This window comes from Pyxicephalus adspersus, chromosome 9, assembly GCF_032062135.1.
Source record: "Pyxicephalus adspersus chromosome 9, UCB_Pads_2.0, whole genome shotgun sequence".
In the NCBI taxonomy this organism is placed as follows: Eukaryota; Metazoa; Chordata; class Amphibia; order Anura; family Pyxicephalidae; genus Pyxicephalus; species Pyxicephalus adspersus.
In genome coordinates this window covers 42,832,736-42,855,430 of record NC_092866.1, presented here as the reverse complement: position 1 = coordinate 42,855,430, position 22,695 = coordinate 42,832,736, and the positions used below count along the sequence as shown (strand labels likewise).

At 37.6% G+C, this 22,695-nt stretch overlaps 1 protein-coding gene across 1 annotated transcript in view; it reads left to right on the top strand.

Moving 5' to 3' along the window:
• The window catches only part of LOC140337724 (mucin-5B-like), a 64,547-nt gene that overhangs the window by 37,953 nt on the left and 3,899 nt on the right, over positions 1–22,695 (top strand). Inside the window, exons 17-26 of the mRNA XM_072421524.1 lie at positions 4,158–4,296; positions 6,558–6,668; positions 8,387–8,566; positions 11,899–12,138; positions 14,281–14,437; positions 15,126–15,254; positions 19,325–19,469; positions 19,552–19,595; positions 21,278–21,424; positions 21,983–22,694. Coding sequence (XP_072277625.1) covers positions 4,158–4,296; positions 6,558–6,668; positions 8,387–8,566; positions 11,899–12,138; positions 14,281–14,437; positions 15,126–15,254; positions 19,325–19,469; positions 19,552–19,595; positions 21,278–21,424; positions 21,983–22,694 — 2,004 coding nt within the window. The remainder of the gene's footprint in view (positions 1–4,157; positions 4,297–6,557; positions 6,669–8,386; positions 8,567–11,898; positions 12,139–14,280; positions 14,438–15,125; positions 15,255–19,324; positions 19,470–19,551; positions 19,596–21,277; positions 21,425–21,982; position 22,695) is intronic.

The following is a 22,695-nucleotide window of genomic DNA, read 5'->3' as shown; positions in this document are numbered from 1 at the left end:
GCTGCCACTTTTGATTAAGATCTGATCGCAGAAGTATCTTCATCTAGAGCAGGGGTGTCAAACTCAAATACACAATGGGCCAAAATTAAAATCTTAGACAAAGTCGCGGGCCATACTTGAAATTTATTGAAACAATTGAGGAAGTTTTTCCTTCTCATTAGATATAAAATCTTTTTATATGGAAACAAAGGTTTTTTTCTTAGCATTCAATCTGGAACAAGCCTATAATTGCGAAAGAGGCATAGGATTTTTTTTTTTAAGAAAAAAATTTATGCCTCTTTCTCTATTTGTGGGTTAAATTTCAATAGTAAACTTTTTTGCACAGGCTAACAATAATAATATCAATTTTTTGAAAATCCAACCATTAATAATAATAATAATAATAATAATAATAATAATAATAAATTCAAGTCCATGCCTTGTAGTAGCAACAAAAAGTACATGAAGAAAACATTTATTCATGGTCCAAGCCAGATACCTGGCATCTCTTCTTGATGCTAGTTCATCAATGTTTGGGGTGAGGCTCTGAGCTGAGGAAGTTCTCAGGATTGAGTGAAGGGCCCTGACTTATTAAAGTTCTCCAAAGTCGGCGAGAATACACATTCATCAGTGAAGCTGGGTAATCCAGCAAACCTGTAATGGATTTCCTAAAAGTCAAGCTATTTGTTAGCAAATGTATTCAATCCTGGACCAGATCCATTCCAGATTTGCTGATCACCCAGCTTCACTGATGAAAGTGTATTCCCTCCAGCCTTGGAGAACTTTATTAAATCAGGGCCAGGGTGTTCGTCCTCATCTTGGAGAATAGTTGCTCACACTGATATGTGCTGCCGAACATAGGGAGCAGTTGAGCAGCTTGGGTACAGAGCTGGGGCATTGTGTCACGGATGTAACATGAAAATTGTGCAGCCCCCACAGCATCATACACTTGGATAACAGCAGGCTACGTCAGCCTGAGACACTGCTATATATTACAAGGCCATGGATCGGGCATAAAGCCCCTGTAACTCTGAAAGGCTTCTGGCACCTCCCACGTGTAGATGACAGGGTGCTGGAAAAGCAAGATGCAGCCAATGCTAAATCTAAATCTTATGAGTGGCCTTCCGCTTGAACTCCCCCTTCATTGGAATAGTGCTGCTACTACAATTCCCGGCATTACTTGCACTTATAGAACAGTCCAATGCGGGGCCATTCATAGGCAGAGAGCCTGCTGGTCTATAGACGTGAGTCATGTCGGGAATTGTAGTAGTGGCGCTATTTCAATGCAGTGGAGAGCCAGCTGCAATTCATATTTAGGATTCCTTTGGGGGCCACATAAAAGGAGGTTGCGGGCCAGATTTGGTCCCCAGGTTTGACACCCCTGATCTAGAGCCACCAGTCTAACATATATAATGTAATGTATATATTAGTTCAATCTAAAGATATTCTTAGCTGCCTCAACAACTGTCCTTAGTTCATGGGAATTGTACCTGATAGGTGCTTGTTCTGATAATAGGCTAGTTTATGTTAATGCCTTCACTTTTGGTGCATTTAGTTGCAGCAGGCACCTAGAGCACTAATGCCAGAAGGTTAATTAAAGTAAACACATGTGTACAAGGAAACCATGCTGAGGCCTGGCTTGAGGTATAGTATCAGAGGATTGGAGGAGAAATCTAATTTATTAAAAAGGTGAACTTTTAGGCCTTTAGGTCATTATGCTGCTACTTGGCCCTATATGCTTTTGGGTCAAAAGTAGTTGTCTGGTCTTCTCTGGTTATAGTTTAATCTCTTTATCTGTCTCTTTGTTTATTCTTATTTTCTAATTGGAAGCAAGATCTCAAATTCTAAAAATACAAATTTTCTAAAATTTTTATAATTACAAGAACAACGCATTTCCAGTGGAGTTAGAATCTGGTTGAAGGATTTTACTTTGACTACTGCTGGGATGGTATAAAAATATTGGAGTAATAGGCACACTATTCACATTGTGAGAGGAAATGTGTCTGCAAATATGTCATTTAATTGATTTGTAATTTAGGATTTTTAGCATAGATTTATTATTTATAGTAACGTTTTTCAGTTATTTTTTAACTGTTCTTGGCTAATAAACTAATAATTAATGTATATTTATTGTATTTAACAGTATAGCACTGAATGTGTGTCAGGCTGTATTTGTCCCATCAATCTGTTGGCTGATGGCAAAGGAGGATGTGTCCCCAATCACAGGTGCTCTTGTATGTTCAATAATGTTATATATGATCACATGAGCACAGCAAAGATTGGATGTAACACCTGGTAAGTAAAATTAAGCAAATACATTACTGCAAAGTAGTTTATTTTTATATATAACACTTTTTTCAAACCAAAGATAAAGAAAGTACACCATTAATCAATTCTAAGATTTTTTATCAGGACATAATAACAATAAAAAAGAAAATCAGGCAGTCCTTAAAAAAGGTTTTAAAATTATTAAAATATAACTTCTGGTCTAAAGAAAACACAACAAAATCCACCAGGTCATTATTTAAAGCCATGTGTGAAAAACAGATTTGTGACACGTGTAAAAAGTAGACTCTATGACTGAGTAGTTTATAGAACCATCTTTGGCAGCAATAACTTGAGGCCCACTTGCCAGGTTGGTGGGCATTAATTTATGCGCAGCCACAGCAGTTTGACAGGGTCGAGGTTTGTGACTTTCACTGAGCCATTGCAACACCATTATTCTTTTCCTTTCAGCCATTCTGTTGGAAATTTGCTGGTGAAGAGTCACATTTGAATACAAAAAAAAATACATTGGTATACAGTAAAGTTCATGCAAGGTGCCCAGGTCCTTTGGCTGCCAAGCAAGCTCAACTCACTCCCCAGCACCATTTTGTCAGTTGGCAAGATGTCTTTGCCAATATGCTGTGTTTGGTTTTTGCCAAACGTTTTGTGCATTATGACCAAACATCTCCATTTTGGACTTGTCTGTCCATAGGACATTGGCCCTGATTTATTTAAGCTCTCCAAGGCTTGAAAAGCTACCTTACATCACATCAGAGAACCTGAGAGATCTAGCAAATTTCCTAAAATGAATTTGCTATTTGTTAGCAAGCATTTTCAGTCCTGGACACAATCATCACAGGTTTGCTGGATCGCCTATGTTCACTGATGAAAGCATATCTTTTACACCCTTGGAGAGCTTTAATAAATCAGACCCATAGTTCCAGAAGTCTGTTGGTATGTTCAAATGTAAATCAAAGCTGTTTGATGCATTGATCTTTTTAGAGGGAAGAGAAGCTTTATTTTAACAACCCTTTCAAAAGCCATAATTGTCTCAGTTTTTCCTAATTGTACTGTCAGAGTGAAAGATGTAGATCTTGGGGGTTTTTTTTGGGGGGTGGGGGGGTGGGGGTAATCTCTCTGATCATTGTATGATGGTCATGTTTGCTAACAATCAATTATTTAAGAGCAGTTGCTAAGCAGCAACTGGCTGCTACTTACCTTCCTATTTTCACTGTAAAGGGTGTACCTAATTTTTCACACATTGCTTTTGCTTGTTGGTTTATTCTTTGGGAAATAAATGGTGCCACTGTACAGTATAGTATGTGAAGTTGTTCATCTGATGTTGTTTTTTTCCTACTTTTTTTAACACCTGCTATGGACCTGATGATTTGTATGAATTGATATGTAAAACCTTAGGGTGTGTGTTTAAGCTGATGACCAAATAAAGTGAATTAACACTCTGCAACAGTTTCACTCCAGATGACTAAAAGCTTTTTTTTACCAGAGACAGCCAGGAAGCTTGCATAGGTGTCAAAGCTAAACAGACCTACTTGTTTTCCTCTGTAAAAGTTTGCTTTAGGAGTAAAGTTTCAAGGTGTTAGTTTTAAAGTTTAGAGGAATGACTGGGTGAGATTTTAAGTGTTCATATTAGAGGTTCTGAAAAGTTTAAAGCATTTTGTTTTTTTAGTTTTGGACACGATAGAGAAAGAATAAGACCTAATGGAGAGATTTCCCTTTATTTTCTGTAGAACAGGAAGTAGGTTTAGATTTCCCTTTAAGACAGCTGGACACATGGACAGGTTACCCTATTGTAAAATTTCCCCGTATGTCCTGTTCCTTTGACAACCAGCACAGCTTCTGATTACCAACAAACCACAACAAAACATGAAATCCTCTTTTTTTTTATTAAACAGTACCTGCAACAACCGTAAATGGGACTGTGACCATGATGGCCCCATTGGAGAGTGTATAGTGTATGGAGAAGGAAATTATGTGACATTTGATAAAAGACATTATCGATTCAGTGGACAATGCGAATACACCCTTGCTCAGGTACAGTGTCAAAATAAAATTAAAAAAAAAGTTTGTCCAGGTACTTGCAAACCGGTTAGCATTACAGTTTTGAAAATGTTATACTTGTTTGATAATTATAATAAACACATCCCTCATCTTCATTTGCCTAGGTCTGACATTGTTTTTTTTTTTTACCTTTTAATTGTGACACAGGTTTATTATTTTTTAACTCTGTCAAGTTTATTAGAAATAATCAAATAGGCTTTTTAGGTTGCCTTAGGTCTCTTTTATAAATGCACCTAAAAATTACGCCTTAATTGTGGCAAATAAAAACATACCGTATTTTTCGGACCATAAGACGCACTGGACCATAAGACGCACCAGTTTTTAGAGAAGGGAAATGAAGAAAAAAAAGATTCTGAAACAAATAGCGTCCTAAAATATTTTATGTGCATTAAAAACCAACAGCACAGTCATAAACACATGGGGGGGGCTATACAGGGTGCACGGGACAGCAGCAGGAGACGTAGCAGAGGAGGAAATTGTGGAGAGACAGCCCGGGCAAGCTGTGAGGCCGCACACGGGCACAGAGGAGCAGATGAGAGGTAAGAAGGAAGGCTACATTTGGACCATAAGTGGGAGGACGCCGGGAGCAAGATACAGGAGACACAGTCACTCCGGCCGGCGCTGAACAGGAGACAGGAGAAAAGGCAGAGGGGGGGCTATACAGGGGGGACGGGACAACAGCTGGGAAGGATACATTTTGATACATTTGGACCATAAGACGCAGGGACTTTTTCCCCCCACTTCTGGGGAGTGTGCGTCTTATGGTCCGAAAAATACGGTAATTTATTTAGTGCATTACCAAAATACATTATACAGAGCATAGAATATGTTATTTGTCACACCCTTGTGCGTGATTTGTCCCATCTAATTTTGTGACATGTTTCGTAGCATCAGCTTTTCTGGAAAGTTGAGTATGATATGGTCACAGGGCTGATGTGCTTTACAAATATGTACTTCGCTAGGCCTGCTTCAGAAATCTGAATTTGGCTTTGGAGAAAATTACTGGAGAACAGTTCTATGTGAGAGAAAGAGACTTTGTCACATGACCGAATCTCTCTTCTTTGAGCAGAGAGAGCATGGTCCATGGTGGGGAGAAGAATAATTTTCATTCCCTGTTTGTACCTATTATTGAGTACAGAGCGATCCATTGCACTTCCCTACATACATTATGGCCCTCTCCCAGCACCAGTGCTCACCAAACGCCAGTCCCCTGATCTAACCTTCACCTGTAGCTAGCCCTCGCTCAGCGTCAGGAGGCTAGATGCACCATCTCAGCACACAGTTGCCCCCAGGACTTCTGCCTGCAAAGGCTGGTGTCTGGGGAAAGACTGACAAAGGACCAGGGGCCCACAGGTAATGCAGTACCAAGGATTTCAGCAGTCCAGAATACAGAGTCAGAGTTTATACACAGCTAATCAGTCCACCAGACTAGGTATCCAAGGATAAAGCTAAAGTAGAGTCGGGGTCACAGGCACAAGGTCGGTCCAGGCAGATTTCAATCAGAGGGTCAGCAAAAGCAAATCTAACAAATAACAAATTAGCAGCAGGTCAGCTCAGCTTAGTTCTATAACTGGCAACTGTGCACAGAAAGGTCATAAAGCCATAGCACCCAATGGCAGTGCAGAATTTCGAATAGGAACTAATATGCTTGTTGGCTGCAGCATAAAGTCCAAATCTCCCTCAGCTTCAAAAAAGTCTAAGGGTGTGCTGCGTAAGGTGAGAAGGATATATCCCAGATGGAAAATGCACAGCTACAGGGAAGCATGGGATGCTGCTGCCAGAGGAGGGGAACAAGCAATGTGTGCTATACTGTGGTGGGACACAACCATTGAATACATACACATGGTGACCTAACTTTCATGAAGGACATGGGTCACAATGTGCATAGAGATATCCAATATCACTTTAAAACTAATTTTGGCAAAATGTATGCAAATTACATGCTGAAACCCTCCCTAGGTAGGCATTGACAATCCAAGAAATACATGCAGAGAAGAGTCGATGGGGAATCGACTATTGGAAATTAAAACTAAACAGGCTGTTCACCATATTACAAATGCAGCAAAAGACCGGGATTTCCCAATTTATATTACATTAACAAAACAAACTTGAGTGAACACGTTTATTACAATTTTTTTATTTTTTTTTATTTTGGTACCTATTTTAAATTAGGTTGTGCACCATGCATGCAAAGCATAGTACATGCCAAGCTTATACAATGTGATTTTTTTCAGGATTTCTGTAGAGAGAATGTAGCGAATGGAACATTTCGAGTTATTTCTGAAAGCACACAGTGTAGCGACACTGGTTTAACCTGCTCCAAGACCATTAAAATTTTTCTAAAGGTATGCTTTTATTTATGGATTCTTTGAACTATATGTATTGGTAAACACTTATTTTTCTTTTTAGTTTTCAATTAAATAGAGAACGGTAAACCTTATTTTTGCTTTTTCCTAATAGGGAGATTTTTGTTTACTTTCTTTAATGGAACCACATTAGTAAGTAACAGGAAATGACCTTAACAGGAGAATCTTTCATCTTTTAGACAATTATCTTTAGAACAAGTGTCTACATTTAAAGATCTCCCCTTAATTCTACAGAACCTTCTTTTTGAATTGAGAGGAGATCTAAGTAAGGAGAATCCTTTCTTAGACGGATGACCACAGAACCATTATACCCACTGGAAGGTTTTTTATGTATTTCTGGTACATTGACAACTTAAAATTACATTTTTTGTAACTTTGTGGTCACAAGGAAACAGATAAATAAATATTCTTCACAACCAGAACAAAGGCAGTATAAAAAATATTTAAAACTAACAAAAGAAATTTGTTTTTCAACTCTTAAAGCTAAGCATATGTCCATATTTGAGAACAGAACACCCCCAGATATTTTATTTTCTGTATATGTATTATGGCTCACTGCTTCTCCCAGCAGTGTTTCTCTAATTAAAACACCAGGATTCACTGTGTGATTTTAGCAGTCAAACTATATCACATATTTATTTTAAGAAGGTTAGTGGAATGGCCTATCTTAGGTTCTAAACAACAAAAGCAGTAATTGTGGAACCTAGCTAGAAAAAAGTGAAAAACAGTCAGTTCTTCACTGCAGAAAAGACATTTTGAAACCGATCTACTTGTCTACTTGTAATCTTCTTTGGAATACGTGTAGGATAGCCAAAGATCCCAAATCCGGAGGAAGTCAAGATGTGAGGGCCACTGTGGAAGTCAGTGGAGGGAAGTTTATTTCCACTTATCGTAGCAGACACATTATAACATAAAAAAAAATGTATAACTGATCTGGGAGGAAAAAGTCATATTGTCACAAGTTACACATATTTTATCAATGTGTTCAGTAATAAACGACATTGATAAATTGAAGTAACATACATATGGATAAAAATAATGACTATTATGACACTACACATGGTATAGCTTAGTGAATTGATTGAAAAGCCTCTTCTCCTCTTTCTATTGGCTCTAGAATGCATTGGTGTCATTAGGAAGGCAAGAACAGCAGGAAGGAGCAGGCCACCAAGCAGCAAAGATGAGAAGTATACGTAGATAAAGAGGGGGGTACCAAAAGGCAATATCAGTGTGTAAGAGGTGGTCCTAATTTTTGCTAAGCTTCATTGTTTAGCAATATATCAGGACAGAAAAAAAGAAGGCTTTTTTGGCAAAGTGTTAAAGCAGGTAAAAGAAACCCTTTTAATCTCTATAGAATACACATTTACATTCTAATCAATGAAACATAGCAAATAATACTAAAGGTCAAAAACGAATTCATTCATAGTAATAACACATACTGTTATTTTTTAGAAGATCATGGGGGTTGGTCTCTACTTGATGCGTTTTGTCCATTTGGATTCCTCAGGGGATATGGACACTTGTATTGTTGGTGGTTAATAGTCCAGGAGTGACATAAGGATCAGAAGTTTATGGTGGTTAATGTCACTCCTGGACTAATAACCACCAACAATTCATTGAAATTAAAACAATAAAATATTAGGGAAAACATAAAAATGCATTTTCTCTTATATTTAAACGTGTTCTCATATTTTCAGGAGTATGTTCTCCTTCTAATAGATGGCCAAGTGGAGGTCATTATTGAGGGACATGGAACAGAATCCCCTTTTGAGATTAAAAACAACAGTCTTAACTTGATCATCAAAGCAAAAAATGGACTTACCTTGGTTTGGGATAAGAAGACAGGTATTTCAATCAGGGTCACAGAAGATTTTCAGGTAAGATTTGCTTGTCAATAATATTTCAAATCATATTAAGGAGGTTTTAAATCTTTGTTCTACAAGCGTACAAAGAGCATTATGGCATATAATATTTGATGTGGCCAAAATATCACCATTTTCCAGGGCTATTACTGAATAGAGACAAACACTATAGGGGGTTGGTCTCTGAAATAAATGGAGCTGACTTGGTCACATACCCACACAAATGTTATGTTAAACTGTGGTATTACATAGACAATTATGTTAATATACAATCAACACATCCAGCACATACTTTGTGGTGAGCAATGCACTAGCAATACATTTCCAATCATTATATTCTGTAGGCAATGCATAGGCATTTGTATCAATTTGTTGACAAACAGGTAATGACAATATTACCACCTGAGCGTTACACTGAGGTCTAGATTTCTGTACCATAAGTGATCCACTGTTTTTCATGAATTGTATTGGATTGAATACAGGAGTTTGTATTGAATCCAATACAAAATGAATGAATGAGTTTCTATTTGAATGTCCCGCACACGCGCCGACGTCATTATGCATGCAGGGAGGAGCCGTCCGTTTTTTTTTTCTCTGCCGGACGGCTTCTCGCTTCAGAGATCATCCGGCGCTGGAACGAGAAGATGCCGGCCGGTATCTTGTGTTCTGCCGGCCGGTATCTTGTGTTCCCGCTGGCATCTTACCGGTCCCGCTGGCACCCGACGCTGGAGAGGGAGATCGACGGACAACGATGGACGAAGGACGACGCTGGAATAGGAAAACGATGCTGGAAGAGGAAAACAACGCTGGATGTGCACAGCAGAACCATGGAGGTAAGGATGTGACAAAAATACGGGCTTAACCATCCTAGCCATTTTTTTTTGCCCGTACGAAGGTCGGGCTTAACGGCTAGGTGGTTAATGATATTTAGACTCAGAAGGTTAGTTGGCCATCCTAGCACACAGTAGCCCCCAGGACTGTACACAAAGGATGGTGTCTGGTTAAGGACTGGCAGAGGACCTGGGAGCCCACAGATAATGCTATACTAGAGAGTTTAGCAGAGACAAGTCCAGAAAACAGAGCCAGAGGTCATTTACAAGTAAGCCATCTGCCAAACAAGGTATTCAAGGGTTAAGAAAAAGCAGTCGGGGTCACAGACAAACGTTGGTCAAGAATCAGCAACAAAAAAGCCAATTATTAAACACACCAGCAGCAGGTTAGCAAGCTTAACGGTACAACAGGCGCTGGTGACTAAAATCATAAAGTCTATAAATGCTAGCAGCCAATGCCAGGGCAGGATTGGAGTCTGAAACCAATCTGGTCCTAAAATCCTCTTCGACCTGTGCACAACCTCAGGTTTATTGGAGGCTGTGCGGCTAAATGGCAGCCAGAGATTCTGCAAGGCAGGGCAGATAAACAGTTTCTGGAATTCTTTTTTTTCTGCAAGCGACACAGATGGACAGAATAAACAGAATGTGATACTGTGGTGGCAAAATGTGCAGGATCGCCTGCCAGAAAAGTATTTATTAACACTGCTTTATTTTGAGCAGAAGTCGGCAACAAGTCTATTTTTTGGCCAACCACTCTCTGGCCAGCAGTAATGAAAATGGCATGTGGTCCGTGTAGAAGCCTTATTATATTTTTAAGGCTCAGCTAAATCGATAGAGGTGTGAACCAGATGAAGAACTACATTAGGAGGGGTAGTAGAAATAGCAGTATTTAGACTATGACATCAGTCTATACCTATGCAGTGGGATAATTAGCAATGCCAATGGCATTGTGCCAACATAATGGGCCTGATTTTTTAAAGCTCTCAAGGCAAAAGAAGATACACTGTTATCAGTGAACCTGGGCAATCCAGAAAACCTGCTATCAATTTCTTAAAAGTCATTTTCTATTTGTTAGCAAATGTTTTTAATCCTGGACCAGATTTATTTTAGATTTGCTGGATCACCTGGGTTCACTGATAAAAGTGTATATTCTCCAGTCTTGAAGAGCTTTAATAAATCAGGCCTAATGGAGCATACATCTCCTGTGCCCAGGCAAATATGAAAACCTGTTTCCATTTTATTATGAAAATGCATACAGGTAAAAGTTACTAATAATAGTAATCAGTGGCAGTTCCTCAGGTACCCTACCTGTACATTGTTATATAATATCATGCCAAAAGTACATCCTCAACTTTTCAGGATTATCTTATGTATTTTAATGTCACAAATCCGCAATGGCATTACCTTTCAGGAAAAATGTTTTTGCTCACCTTTACTAACCTAGGAGTGTTATTCAAGCCTATTTAGTCACATTTTCACCCTTTAACCTAAAAACGTTTTTCACAGACCAAACACAATCTTACTAATATGGCTACCAGAGATTTAGTGATCCATTAAAGTACTATGGGTTAGGTTCTTGAGTCCTGAGTTCTCCTATAATACGTTGCACCCTGTTCGGACATGTATTCATTATTGATTATTAACCTCCTGTTTGGGAATACATAGCACTAAATATACCAGCTAATCCAATATGAAGTAAGGCAATATTATCGTAAGTGAATTAGAGGCCAGGATAGTTGAAATATGCATTAGAAACTATTATCCATTAGGCTCACATCTAATAGAATGTTTCTATAGAGATGAACTCCAGCCTTACCTGCACTCCTACATGGTTGTGCAGGCTTACTGAAATGTATTACCAACTTCACAAGCAGTAGGGGGCAGATAATCACTTATGGCAGTAACCAATGCAAGATCACCAAAGTCAAATCAAATTTATTTTAGGAATGTTGCCAAGATGAACAAATAATGTGAACAAATTAGTGACAATTCAAAAAATAACAAACCAATCCAAAAAAAAAATAACTAACAAACTTAAAAGAAACAAAGGTACGAACAAGCTCATTTGAAGTCAGGTCAGTATCAACAGGTCTTAGGGCCAGAGAAAATAGCAGGGAGCAGAGGATTTGGCAAAGAATCAAGGAAGGGCAAAACCTTCCCATCTGTTTGCATAATGAGTCTTCCTGGATATGGCCATCTGCTGGAGAAGGAGAAGCAGATAATCATAACAAATGCCTTAATCTAATTTTACTGCACACTGTTAGTATACAGTATGCAAACTGCAAAATGTCAGATATAGCCCACAAACTATTGTAGCTGGAGAACGTCTAGAATATTTTAGTTCCCCCCCCCCCCCCCCGCCTTTCTATTCCTGGCTCCTCCAGGTCTATACCTGCCCATAAGGGCATTTTAAGACTGTTCTGCCAATGCATTTGTAGCATAGTGCACTGTTAATAAAAATGCTTTTCTGTGTGTTTTATCTTGTTAACCTGTTAACTTCTTTCATCCTGTTTTCAGCATAACCTTTGTGGCCTCTGTGGAAATTATGATGGTAATTCGAACAATGATTTTAATACAAGAGGCCATTGTACTGTTGAAGATGTTTTAGAGTTTGGTAACAGCTGGAAGATTTTACCAACATGTCCTGATGTTAATGATGTAGTAGAACCCTGTGATGTTAACCCATTCAGAAAGCCATGGGCACAAAGACAGTGCAGTGTCATCCTCAGTGATACCTTCAAACCATGTCATTCTCAGGTATTTCTCTTACAGAGATCGTTTTATGTTTTTTTATTTTCCTAAATATTTTCATTCAGATCTGTTGAAAAATCTATATGTGTATATTGAGGAGTGTGCCTAAATATGTAAACTCCAGACAGACATAAAAACACTAACTAAGGTTGTCTTAAACCCTCTGTATAACAACACTTCAACTGGGGGCATCTCTGGGAGCTTTAGGTGTCTTTACCAGACACTGGCTGGGGGCAGGAAGTTGACCATGCATTACTGCTTATCTGTGGCAAAAGGTCTAGCCACCAGGCTGGCTGTAGAGTCTGTTAAAAGTTTTAACAATATTTTTTATTGGATGCTCCTATTCATTGAACAACACATATATTTATAGCACATATAGTTTATTAGGAATGGATAGATTTTTTTTTGGCAAAGCTGATTTTGCCACATCAATCCAAACAGATTTTCACCAGTGGACCAAAATTTCTAGGATTGCATGTGGAGCCTTCGGGAAAACAGTTTTAACAAGAACATATAAATAGATTGAAATTCTTAATTTAAAAAGCATGCTTCAGCAACTTGGTGGGAGAGATCGAAATGCATCTAATTAGGTAGTGTTTCACATTGTGCAGCGCTAGTCATTGGAAAGGATTGTGAAAGATCCTTTCCAACGACTAGTATTGCACGTGTGTATGCGGCTTTATGGTTCCATTCAGACTTCCCTTATCTGTATACTGTCTCACTATTATAAGCAAGGCTACAATTTTTTAAGGAGAGCAGTAGTGACAGCAACAGGTATGGGTACCACATTTTGGGCAGGCAGACTTTTTGAGATTTTCGTAGTACTACCAAACCAAATAAAATTCTTGTTAATATTATAGGATGCCTTAAGTGTGTTATCTGCACAGTAAAATTATCCTATGCTTTTTTTTTTGTTAATTCTTTATTTGGACATTATTGGTGTACATCAAATAAACAACCCAAACAAAAAAAAATGATGAGTCCCAGGAATTCCCTGTTAAAAAAGCATCACAACATCCAACATATGAGTACATGTGTCAGAAATTCTCTGCCTAGGCATGAAAACAAGTTTGCTCGTAGGGAAGAGAAACCTAATGGGGATGGGGGTGGTATCTGTATGATAAACCAGATCCAGCATTTCAGCATTTTAATAATTACAGCTAATTGCTGTAGGTGCTGTAGGAATTGCCGCAGGTGTGGGTGGGGGGCTATATAACAGTGCTTGAAGGGGAATTTGGGTTAGCATTCAATCATCAATTGTGGGAAAGGAAGAGCAGTTGTCAGCAGTTAAGAATAAATGAGAATGTGAGCCCTACAGTTTTAGGAGAATTTATAAGTATTCTAATGGAACCAAGTAATCTGGAATTGCCCAGAAGAGCCCTTCAAAGCTGAAGTCATGTCTTCCATAAACTTATTCTTATTGATTCTTATAAACCACTATGCCACAGGGGGCAAATGGGCTATACCAAAGTATGGATGCTCGCTTTCACCTCTGTCACTAAATGGATGAGGAGAATTTTTTGTAGTGTTTAGAAGGTAAAAGAAGAATGAGAGAGGATCTGTGAGCCATGTAAGAAAAAAAAACGAGGGTATAGATAATTTGTCATATCTGTGGCCAAATTGTCCCAAGCTTGGTACAGGACCAGACAATATGCAGCACTGTCCAAACATTGGTCTGGTACTTCCAGCACACACTTGAGGTGGACGGATAAAACACATCCAAAGTTCTAGTGAGTCAGAAATATATCTGGGGTTCCACTGAGCCGGTAGCTCCAAATGGGCAGTGGAAATGCGGCTGCTCCTAAGAATAGCCTAGGAATCTTAGACAGTACCCCTATTTGGATCCTCACCAGAGCACGTGTTCAAAATCAGATAGAGATCAGTTAAAGGAAGAAAGGGAATGAAATTTTGGGAGAAAGACGGTCAACTGGAGAAAGTTCAAGAAACCCAAGGAGTCAGGCGACTTTCCTAAGAGAGGACCATAATGGGTCACTAACAGGAAATGTTTTTATTGTTTTTAAACCTTTGTGAAGCTGACAATATATTAAGAATTTATGATGCAAGTGTCCTGAATTTTATTCCTTTTTCATTTTTAGAATAATTAAATTAAAATGCAGTGATTTTTTTTTTTTGTCTTTGTGCTTAAAGGTTGATCCCAGTAACTATTATGAAACTTGTGTAAAAGATTCGTGTGCTTGTGATGAAGGAGGAGACTGTGATTGCTTTTGCACAGCAATAGCCTCATATGCTAAGGCATGCCTTTCTCACTGTGTCTGTGTGGAATGGAGAACCCCTGAACGTTGTCGTAAGTTTCACCAACTACCTACACTTAGATTAATTATAAGTCACATAAAACCACTATTTGAGGAGAAACAATGCTATCACTAAGAATTACATCACTCTGGTCATGTTCCAAATATCCAACACAGAATTGTTTTAATGTAGTGGCCATGAAAAGATATTATATCACACAGCTGAACCAAATAAACCTAAATATTGAGATTGTATCAGCTGTACAATTCTTGTATCAACAGTATTAAGAAACTGGTTCAACATTTTAACAAAGAAACAGTTTAATTTATCTAGTGTTTAAGGAGGCTCTTTTCACCCCCCCCCCCCCTGTTATCCCTACCCAAAGATCAAAAAAAGCATCACCCCTAAGGGGAACTTGATTGATATCTCTATAAGAAACATACAATCACTGTTTCTTAGCAATTAATAAGTCCCAACAGACGTAAGAGTGTCTGAACTTCCATACCTACATTTTTAGACATTAAAGACATCAGTTGGGCAATATCATTATTGTTAGTAGTTGTTGCTCAGCTGCTGCCAGAAACACTGCTAAGAAGAAGTTGCTAGTGATGGAGCAGGAAAAAAGATAGGTTGGACCTTCATTTGATAATACAGCAAATAAATGATACAGTTTGACTTTTTTTTGCTAACTGTAAAACCATATGTGACTGATACATAGATCTGTTCTCTCATTTGTACAGCTGTATTCTGTGAATATTACAATGAAAATAATGAATGTGAGTGGCATTATAAAGCTTGTGGCCCTGGTTGTTTAAAAACCTGTCGGAATCCATCAGGTGTTTGTTCATCAGAGACACTCAAAGTGGAAGGTAAAAACTTACATTTTCACTATAATATAAAAAATAAAATAATGTAACAATGTTTTGTAACAAAAAATGTAACAATGCATTCAAATGTATGAAAAAAAATCTCAGAAAGAGTGCATTTTCAACATACTCAGAGGCTGAGACTACAAGAAAATGAGTTAGGAACTAAATAGGGCCCAGGCAGGACCTAGTGTCCGTCCATGTAGTGGCATGCACTCTGCTGGTTGGCTGGCAAAGGCATCTGCACTTTATATAATATGCAGCCAGTTGCATGGTCCTTTTTGGTTTTGAAAGATTTTGTTGGTGGGTGTTGGATCTTATCTTTGCTTAGAGTAAATTTTGTAGAGCCACCTCTTTGTTATCTGTTTTAGAATGTATTGTGTAGATATAGAGGAAAGAAAGAGGTTTTAGGCTCAGAGTTTTTGTGCGTGTATTTTGTAGATAATACATACAACGGTGATACAAAGTAGTTTTTTCACCATATATCCAATTACCTGTTACTGTCACAGGGTTTGGATATTTTTCTTAGGCATAATGTTTCTAAACATCATACAGTATGTTGTTGAAAACAAAAAGAGAACCTGTACCAATTTCCAACGCGTTTCGCCAATTAGGGGCTTCCTTAGGGTTATGTGGTTGCAGAGATTGTATGATTTATTTAGTTGAACTGCGGTCTAGGTAAGGGAGTAGTAGAAGCAGTATTCAAGCTGCATGCGATCAGATATGTTCAAGTCCACCAGAAAAAAATCCCTTTTCTTAGTGGATTCGATTGGATAGTGATATTGATATATGTGATCTTAAATTTTGAATACCATGGATAGGAGTTTAGATTAGGGTAATAAGAACCTCATCAGGTAAGTATTTGGCTGCTCTCCCAAAAGGTGTATTTTTCCCGAGGAAACAGAAAATATATAAATGTCTATAGCAGCCAGTTGATACAGCCAGGAGGGCTGATAATGTTTGAAGTCAAATGGTGAATCCGTGCAGCCAGAGGATGAAAGATTTTGGAATAAATGCTTTTTAAATTTGGTATCCAATTTTTGCATTCCAAGAATAGGTGTGCTATTTTATTGTGCACAGGCATAGTTGTGCGTTTTTGTTCACATTTATCAATTGCTACATCTGGGTGATTGTTCATGTCTGGATGGAAGGGAATATAAAGTTCATAGGGGTGGGGTTACAGGAGATAAGGATTATTTCCTTTAGTAAATAAGCATTGTACATGCTGTGCTTTATGTAACCTGTTTTCTTGAAGGACCCTGCGAAGACTATGACTTTTTGTTGTGACAGTGCTGGTGACTTTGTGTTCTGCTCATATGAATTCTAAATAATACCATGCATGGTTGTCATTTCAAGTACTCTTTCTCTATTATAAGATCTGTTTGCTGTAAGGAATGCATTCCTATCATAGCCATTCCAAAGCAAACCCATCTCCACTGTGTTTGGCCATCACTAATCACTATATTAAAAAGGTAGAGAAAATTCTAATGGGCGGAAACAATTATAGCTCTAAACCCATCACTAATAACAGTGTTGCAGCCAATTCAATAAGAATGTCTTTTAAGTCTTTACTATGTATTACATTTGTATTTTACCTACTATACTATAAAAAGTTTGCACTGTTTGTTTCTTGCTGTTGTGTTTGATTGATGTCCTTTATGTATTCCTTCCACTTCAGCTTTAGTGCTGGAGATTTCTATAATGAAGACTAATCGCTTCTGTGCAATGTGATTATTTTTCACTCCTAGTAGCTTTCTTCAGGCAGCCTGTAGTGGGAAGACATGTCAGGCTATGTCAGGCATGGGCAAACTATGGCCCGCTGGCTGTATGAGGCCCAAACAGATTGTTTCTCCTGCCCATTTGGTGGTCCACTGCTCTGGCCGGTGCCACTCTGAGCAGGGTCAGAAGAAGCACCCCGTTGGGGGGGGTGCACCGGCCAGAGCCGTGGAACATGTCCTCCAATTGTATCCCAGCTTGTGGAAGTGGGTGGGCTGTGTCCCTGCACACATCCCACCAACTCTACCATCACAGATCTAAGCCTACGATGGGAGAGTGGGAGGGCTGTGTCCAGGGAGTGGGTGGGGTTATGGCACCCACATACCTCATGTGTTCAGTGCATAGCCCACAGAGGAGAAGGAAAACCTGTTCTTTTTGTGGAGAATTGAGGAATTAAAGGATTGAAAGTGGGTTTACACTGCTTTTTGCAATTACAATACAATCTGTTATACGGCCTTCTTTGTTTTTCGATCGGTGCCATCTGTGCTTGTTAAAATTTGTAGTGTTTGTTAAGAAAAAAAAAGATCATTGTATTTGATACAGGTATAGAAGTGTATGCAAAAATAGAAAAATATAGAGTTATGATGCAGTCTCCTACCATCAAGGCTGTGCTTGGTATTTCTAAAAATCAAAATCCTAAACAGCACAGTGAAAGGATCTGCTTCTACTTCTAGTTCCTCGAATGCACCCTGACTTCTCCTTCACCAGACAGACAGACGTCTGGAGAGATATCCCAATAACACACACACACAGTATGGTCTTAGGAATATACTTTGATCTTTATTTGACAAGGCAGTCCTTTTATACACGAGGGGCTTGTGTTATTCACGTACAGCTAAGTTTTAGCCATATATAGTGTTATTTAATATGTTGTAAGGCATACAAGGCACACATTGTATTTCAAAGAATTTACATTTTTTGCCATCTGGTTACAATTAGACTGAGTAGAATTAGACTGAGAAGAAATACAATTCCTTATACAAATATATGGTTCAAATTAGCTTAGCTATTTTACCCCTTCACACAGGTTTGCCCAGGACTGGACAGTTTTACAGGCTATGGCTCCAGTCTTCTATCATCATATTTATGTTCCAGTACTCTGAACGTGGAGGAAGCCTATTAATTTTGAATGCCTTTCCTAATACATCCAAAAAAGGTGCATTCAGCATTTTGAGCACCTGTAAAGTTCTTTGAAGATTCATTCTGTATGGCACCCAAATGCACAAATTTGTTCTGAATAGCACTCAATGCACTTGTGATACTGCGCAGCACAATGCAAGCTAATGCACTACTGCTCACTTCAATACTCATTCACTTCAATGCAATACATGGATAGGCTTGCATTGTGCTGCACAGTACAAGTGCATTGGGTTCTATTCGGAACAAATCAGAACCAAGCATGAGTGTCACTATTCAAGTTTCTCATGATTTTGGAAAGTGGAGTATTTGTTTGAGTTTTTAAAGCAGAAGTAGGAGCCATTACCATGGGAATCGAGCCATAATTCTAACTTAATGCAGCTCGATCTGTGAAATAACATTTGTGTTACTAATAATTATGTGCAATTTCTGAATGAATAATGAAGGTAAATGATGTCGGAAAATGACAGGACAATACAGTTTTCTAATTAGAAGGCTGAGAAATGCTAATGAAGCATTAAGCACAGTAAATATGTCCAATATTTATTAAACTTAATAATAAACGTTAAATAAAAAAAAAAAAAACTTAAAACAAGAGTGCACAAGAATTATTTTATACTCATGTATATTCATGTTTTCATGTTATTATTCATATTCATATATTCATGTTTTGCTACCTGTTAAGAACCAAAATCCAGTCCGGCCCCTCTGTCAAAGTTTAGAACTCATTGAGTCAAAAAGTTTGCCCACCCCTGGGCTATGTGTACCAAGGTGATGATGTCACCACCAAATTTACAATGTAATACCTGTAATCAAAGAAGTTTTATTGTGGCTTTTTTAGAACATATTTACTTGAAGGATATTAATTCCTTTTTTGGGGGGTCACCTTGTATTAGTCTCTAAAACCGGGTCATGTAAAAACATATTTACATGACATTTTTTGTACCCTATTTTAGTATTAAGTCCTAAATTACATGCATTAGCAAGGTCTCCATGAATGTGTAATATTTTTATATTGCTTCTGGGCAGATAAAAGTTACATGTAAAAATAATTATTTCTCGTAATATTTACTTTTTATTTATTTATGTGAATTATTATCTACTGATGGGACTGGATGGATAACCAGGAAACTTTTAACATATTCCTATATTTTCCTTAGGCTGCTATCCGGCATGTCCACCTGAGAAACCATTTTATGAGGAAGTCGGAATGAAATGCGTAGCTGAATGTGGCTGTTATGATAACACAGGAAAATACTATAATCCTGGGGATAAAATAGTTTCCTGTAATATTTGTGAGACTTGGTGAGTCATTAGACATATTTGCACATTTTGTATACATTTCAATGCATTTCCTAACAATTACAAATGTATGTTTATTTTGCAGTGATTGTATAAATACCAACATCGTTTGTACCTATAACGTATCTGGTAAGTAAACAAGAGATAAGTTAAATCAGAGGAAAGAGATTAAAAAAGACTGTAAAATAATGTAAACATGTAAAAAAAATGTAAAAAAATGTAGGCATATGCATGATGGACTGTAGCCTGTATAAGTATTTTTAAAATATGTGTGTGGCATCTGAGATATACCATCTGGCAAATGAGATATACCAATGGATGGTGTTGGATGTGGGTACAAACATATATCCCCTAAAATTTCTCTTAACCACCTGGGCGTTAAACCCGACATAGTTCGGGGTAAAAACACTTGCAAAAAGTGTTAAACCTGAACTTTTCCCAGGTGGTTAAAAATATAAACAAACATTGTATTGCAATCCAATTGTCATACATTGTATGACAATCAGATTACAACTGTAAGAAAATACTTACCCGGTCCCCGCAGCTCCTCCGGACACGTCCTCTCTCTTCCTTCTTCTCCCAGCGAGTGCAGTGATGATCACCGGGGTTTCCCGGTGATGTCGCTGCATGCGTTGGTGCAGGAGGCGGGGCGGGAAATTCAAATAATTTTTTGTATTGAACTCAATACAAAAAAGCTGTATTGAGTCCAATACAAATACATCTTTATATAACATATATATAATTGTATTATATATATATATATTATATAAGCTACTGTACAGTTACATTACATTATACACTATTTTCTTTTAAAGTTTTTTATGTTTTATAAAAAAAAGTTACTATTAAATTTATAAAATTTTGGACATATTTCGGTGAGTTATGCGGTAATTCGGTGAATTATAAGTAATTATTGAGTAATTCGGTGAATTATAGCCTACAATCTAAAATAAATGTCCATGCAAAAAATGTAACACTTTTTGCATGGAAGTACAGAAGTTCGGAAAGAATTAGAACACCGGGCGTTCGCGTATGCGTTTCTCGGCGATTCCTGATTATTTCCGTGAATGCGCCCACCGATGGGGGTCGTAGCGCGAAAGTGTACCGCTTTTGGTACAGAAGTCTAGACATCAGTGAAACGCCCAGGTAGTTAAGAGCCGGTTTCCTACCCCTAATGTCTGGGGAGGCACTTGGGGAGTGAATACTGTAGGATTGTTTTGCTAAATAAGACAACAAATGAATGTGGGACATGATGATAGTTGGCAAAGATCCAGCATGCAATCCCGACAAATCTAAAATGTATATATCACACTGGATTTTGTTTGAAATTTTGGTAAAGCCAAAATTATGAATTAGATTATTTCCTTGTTAGATAGCAACACATGTGTTTTTATTTATCTCCTAAATCACTTCATATAGGAGACACTTTTGTATTTATCTAGGATAATTTGAATGCACCCCTTTTGTTTTTGTGTGGTATAGTTTCTTTTTGATGATCAGTACAACATATATGGACAATTTTTTGGATGGTGATAATCATTGCGTAACATATTGTGTAAATGTTTTCTTTACTTATCCAACCATATTAAAAGCTTATTTCTGGTCACTTTAAATACCCAATCATATGAAATAAGTGAACGGGAATTTTCTTTTTATATGACTGGTGAATTAAAGTTAATTAGCATTAAGTTTATTATATGAAGAATCACAGATTCTTTAGTAAATAAGCCTCATTATGTTGCATTTTGCATACAAGATATTAGTAAATACTGAGAAAAGGATTTTAATATTTATTCTCATTCTTTCAAAAGCCTGTTACTGTATATACAATGGACGGATTTATGCATACAATGAAATAATCTACACTACTTATATTGGTAAAGGAAGTTGCCTTGCTGCCCGATGTGGAATTAATGGGACAATTGATAGCATAACTTATCCTTGTTCCACTACACAAGGTGAGTTGGAAAAAAAACATGGCTTTGGAAAATGCAAAACAAAAAATTAGTATGTGTAGGTATGATAAAAATGCAGCAAAAGGATTATTTGAATAATGGTAAAACACATAACTGTCAACGAATAAATGATTTGAATATTACAAATCTTTTACTAAAAAGATCTAGACATGCTATCTGCAATATGATATAATTGTATTAGTTAATAATAATAATAATATTAATTATTATAATAAACAGTACTTATACAGCACCAATATAATATGCAATGCTGTACTTTAAATAGGAATTAACAATCGAAAAAGGGCCTAAATGGGCACTAATTTTGGTATACAGAGATATAGAAGTAAAAGTACATTAATGTTTATATTATAGTTCTATCACTTGTAACACTTGCCTTGATTATTTACAACTACTATATAGAAACTTTACCCCATAAAGGATGCACCTTTAAATATTATAGTTCAAAAATATAAATACTGAGTAAATAGATTAAAAAAATAGTATATATATTTGTGTTTTATGAATGACTTTAAATTAAAAATGTTTTTGTGCCAACAGAAACATTAACCACAGGAACTGCAACAACACTCAGTACAACAGCACAAACCAGTACAACTGCTTCTGCCACTACTGCTTTAACATCATATACAGTTACCAGAACAACAACAGCAACCACTAAAACTGCAACTCCATCTAAAACTACTGAAACTACATCTGCAATCGCTACAACTTCAACACCACCCACCACTACTGAAACTGCAACTACTGGAACAATGACAACCCCTACAACATTAACATCATCTACAACCACTACAACACCTACTACAAAAACTGGAACCACTTCTGCAACCAGCACAACACAATCTACAACTACTGGAACAACCTCTGCAACTAGCATATCAACCACCACTACTCAAACTCCAACTTCATCACCTACAACAACAGGAACAACAGCAACCACTACAACTTCAAAGCCATCCACAACCACTGGAACAACTACAGCAACCACTACAACACCCTCTACAAGTTCTAGAACCACCACTGCAACCAGCAAAACACATTCTACAACCACAGCAACCACTACAACTTCAACACCATCCACCACCACTGAAACTACAACATCCACACGACCTACAACTACAGGAACAACAACAGTAAGTACTACAGCCTCAACACCATCTACAGCTACAAAACCAACGACAACCACTGCAACTTCAACACCATCTACATCTACTGAAAGGACAACAGCAACCACTACAACTTCAACACCT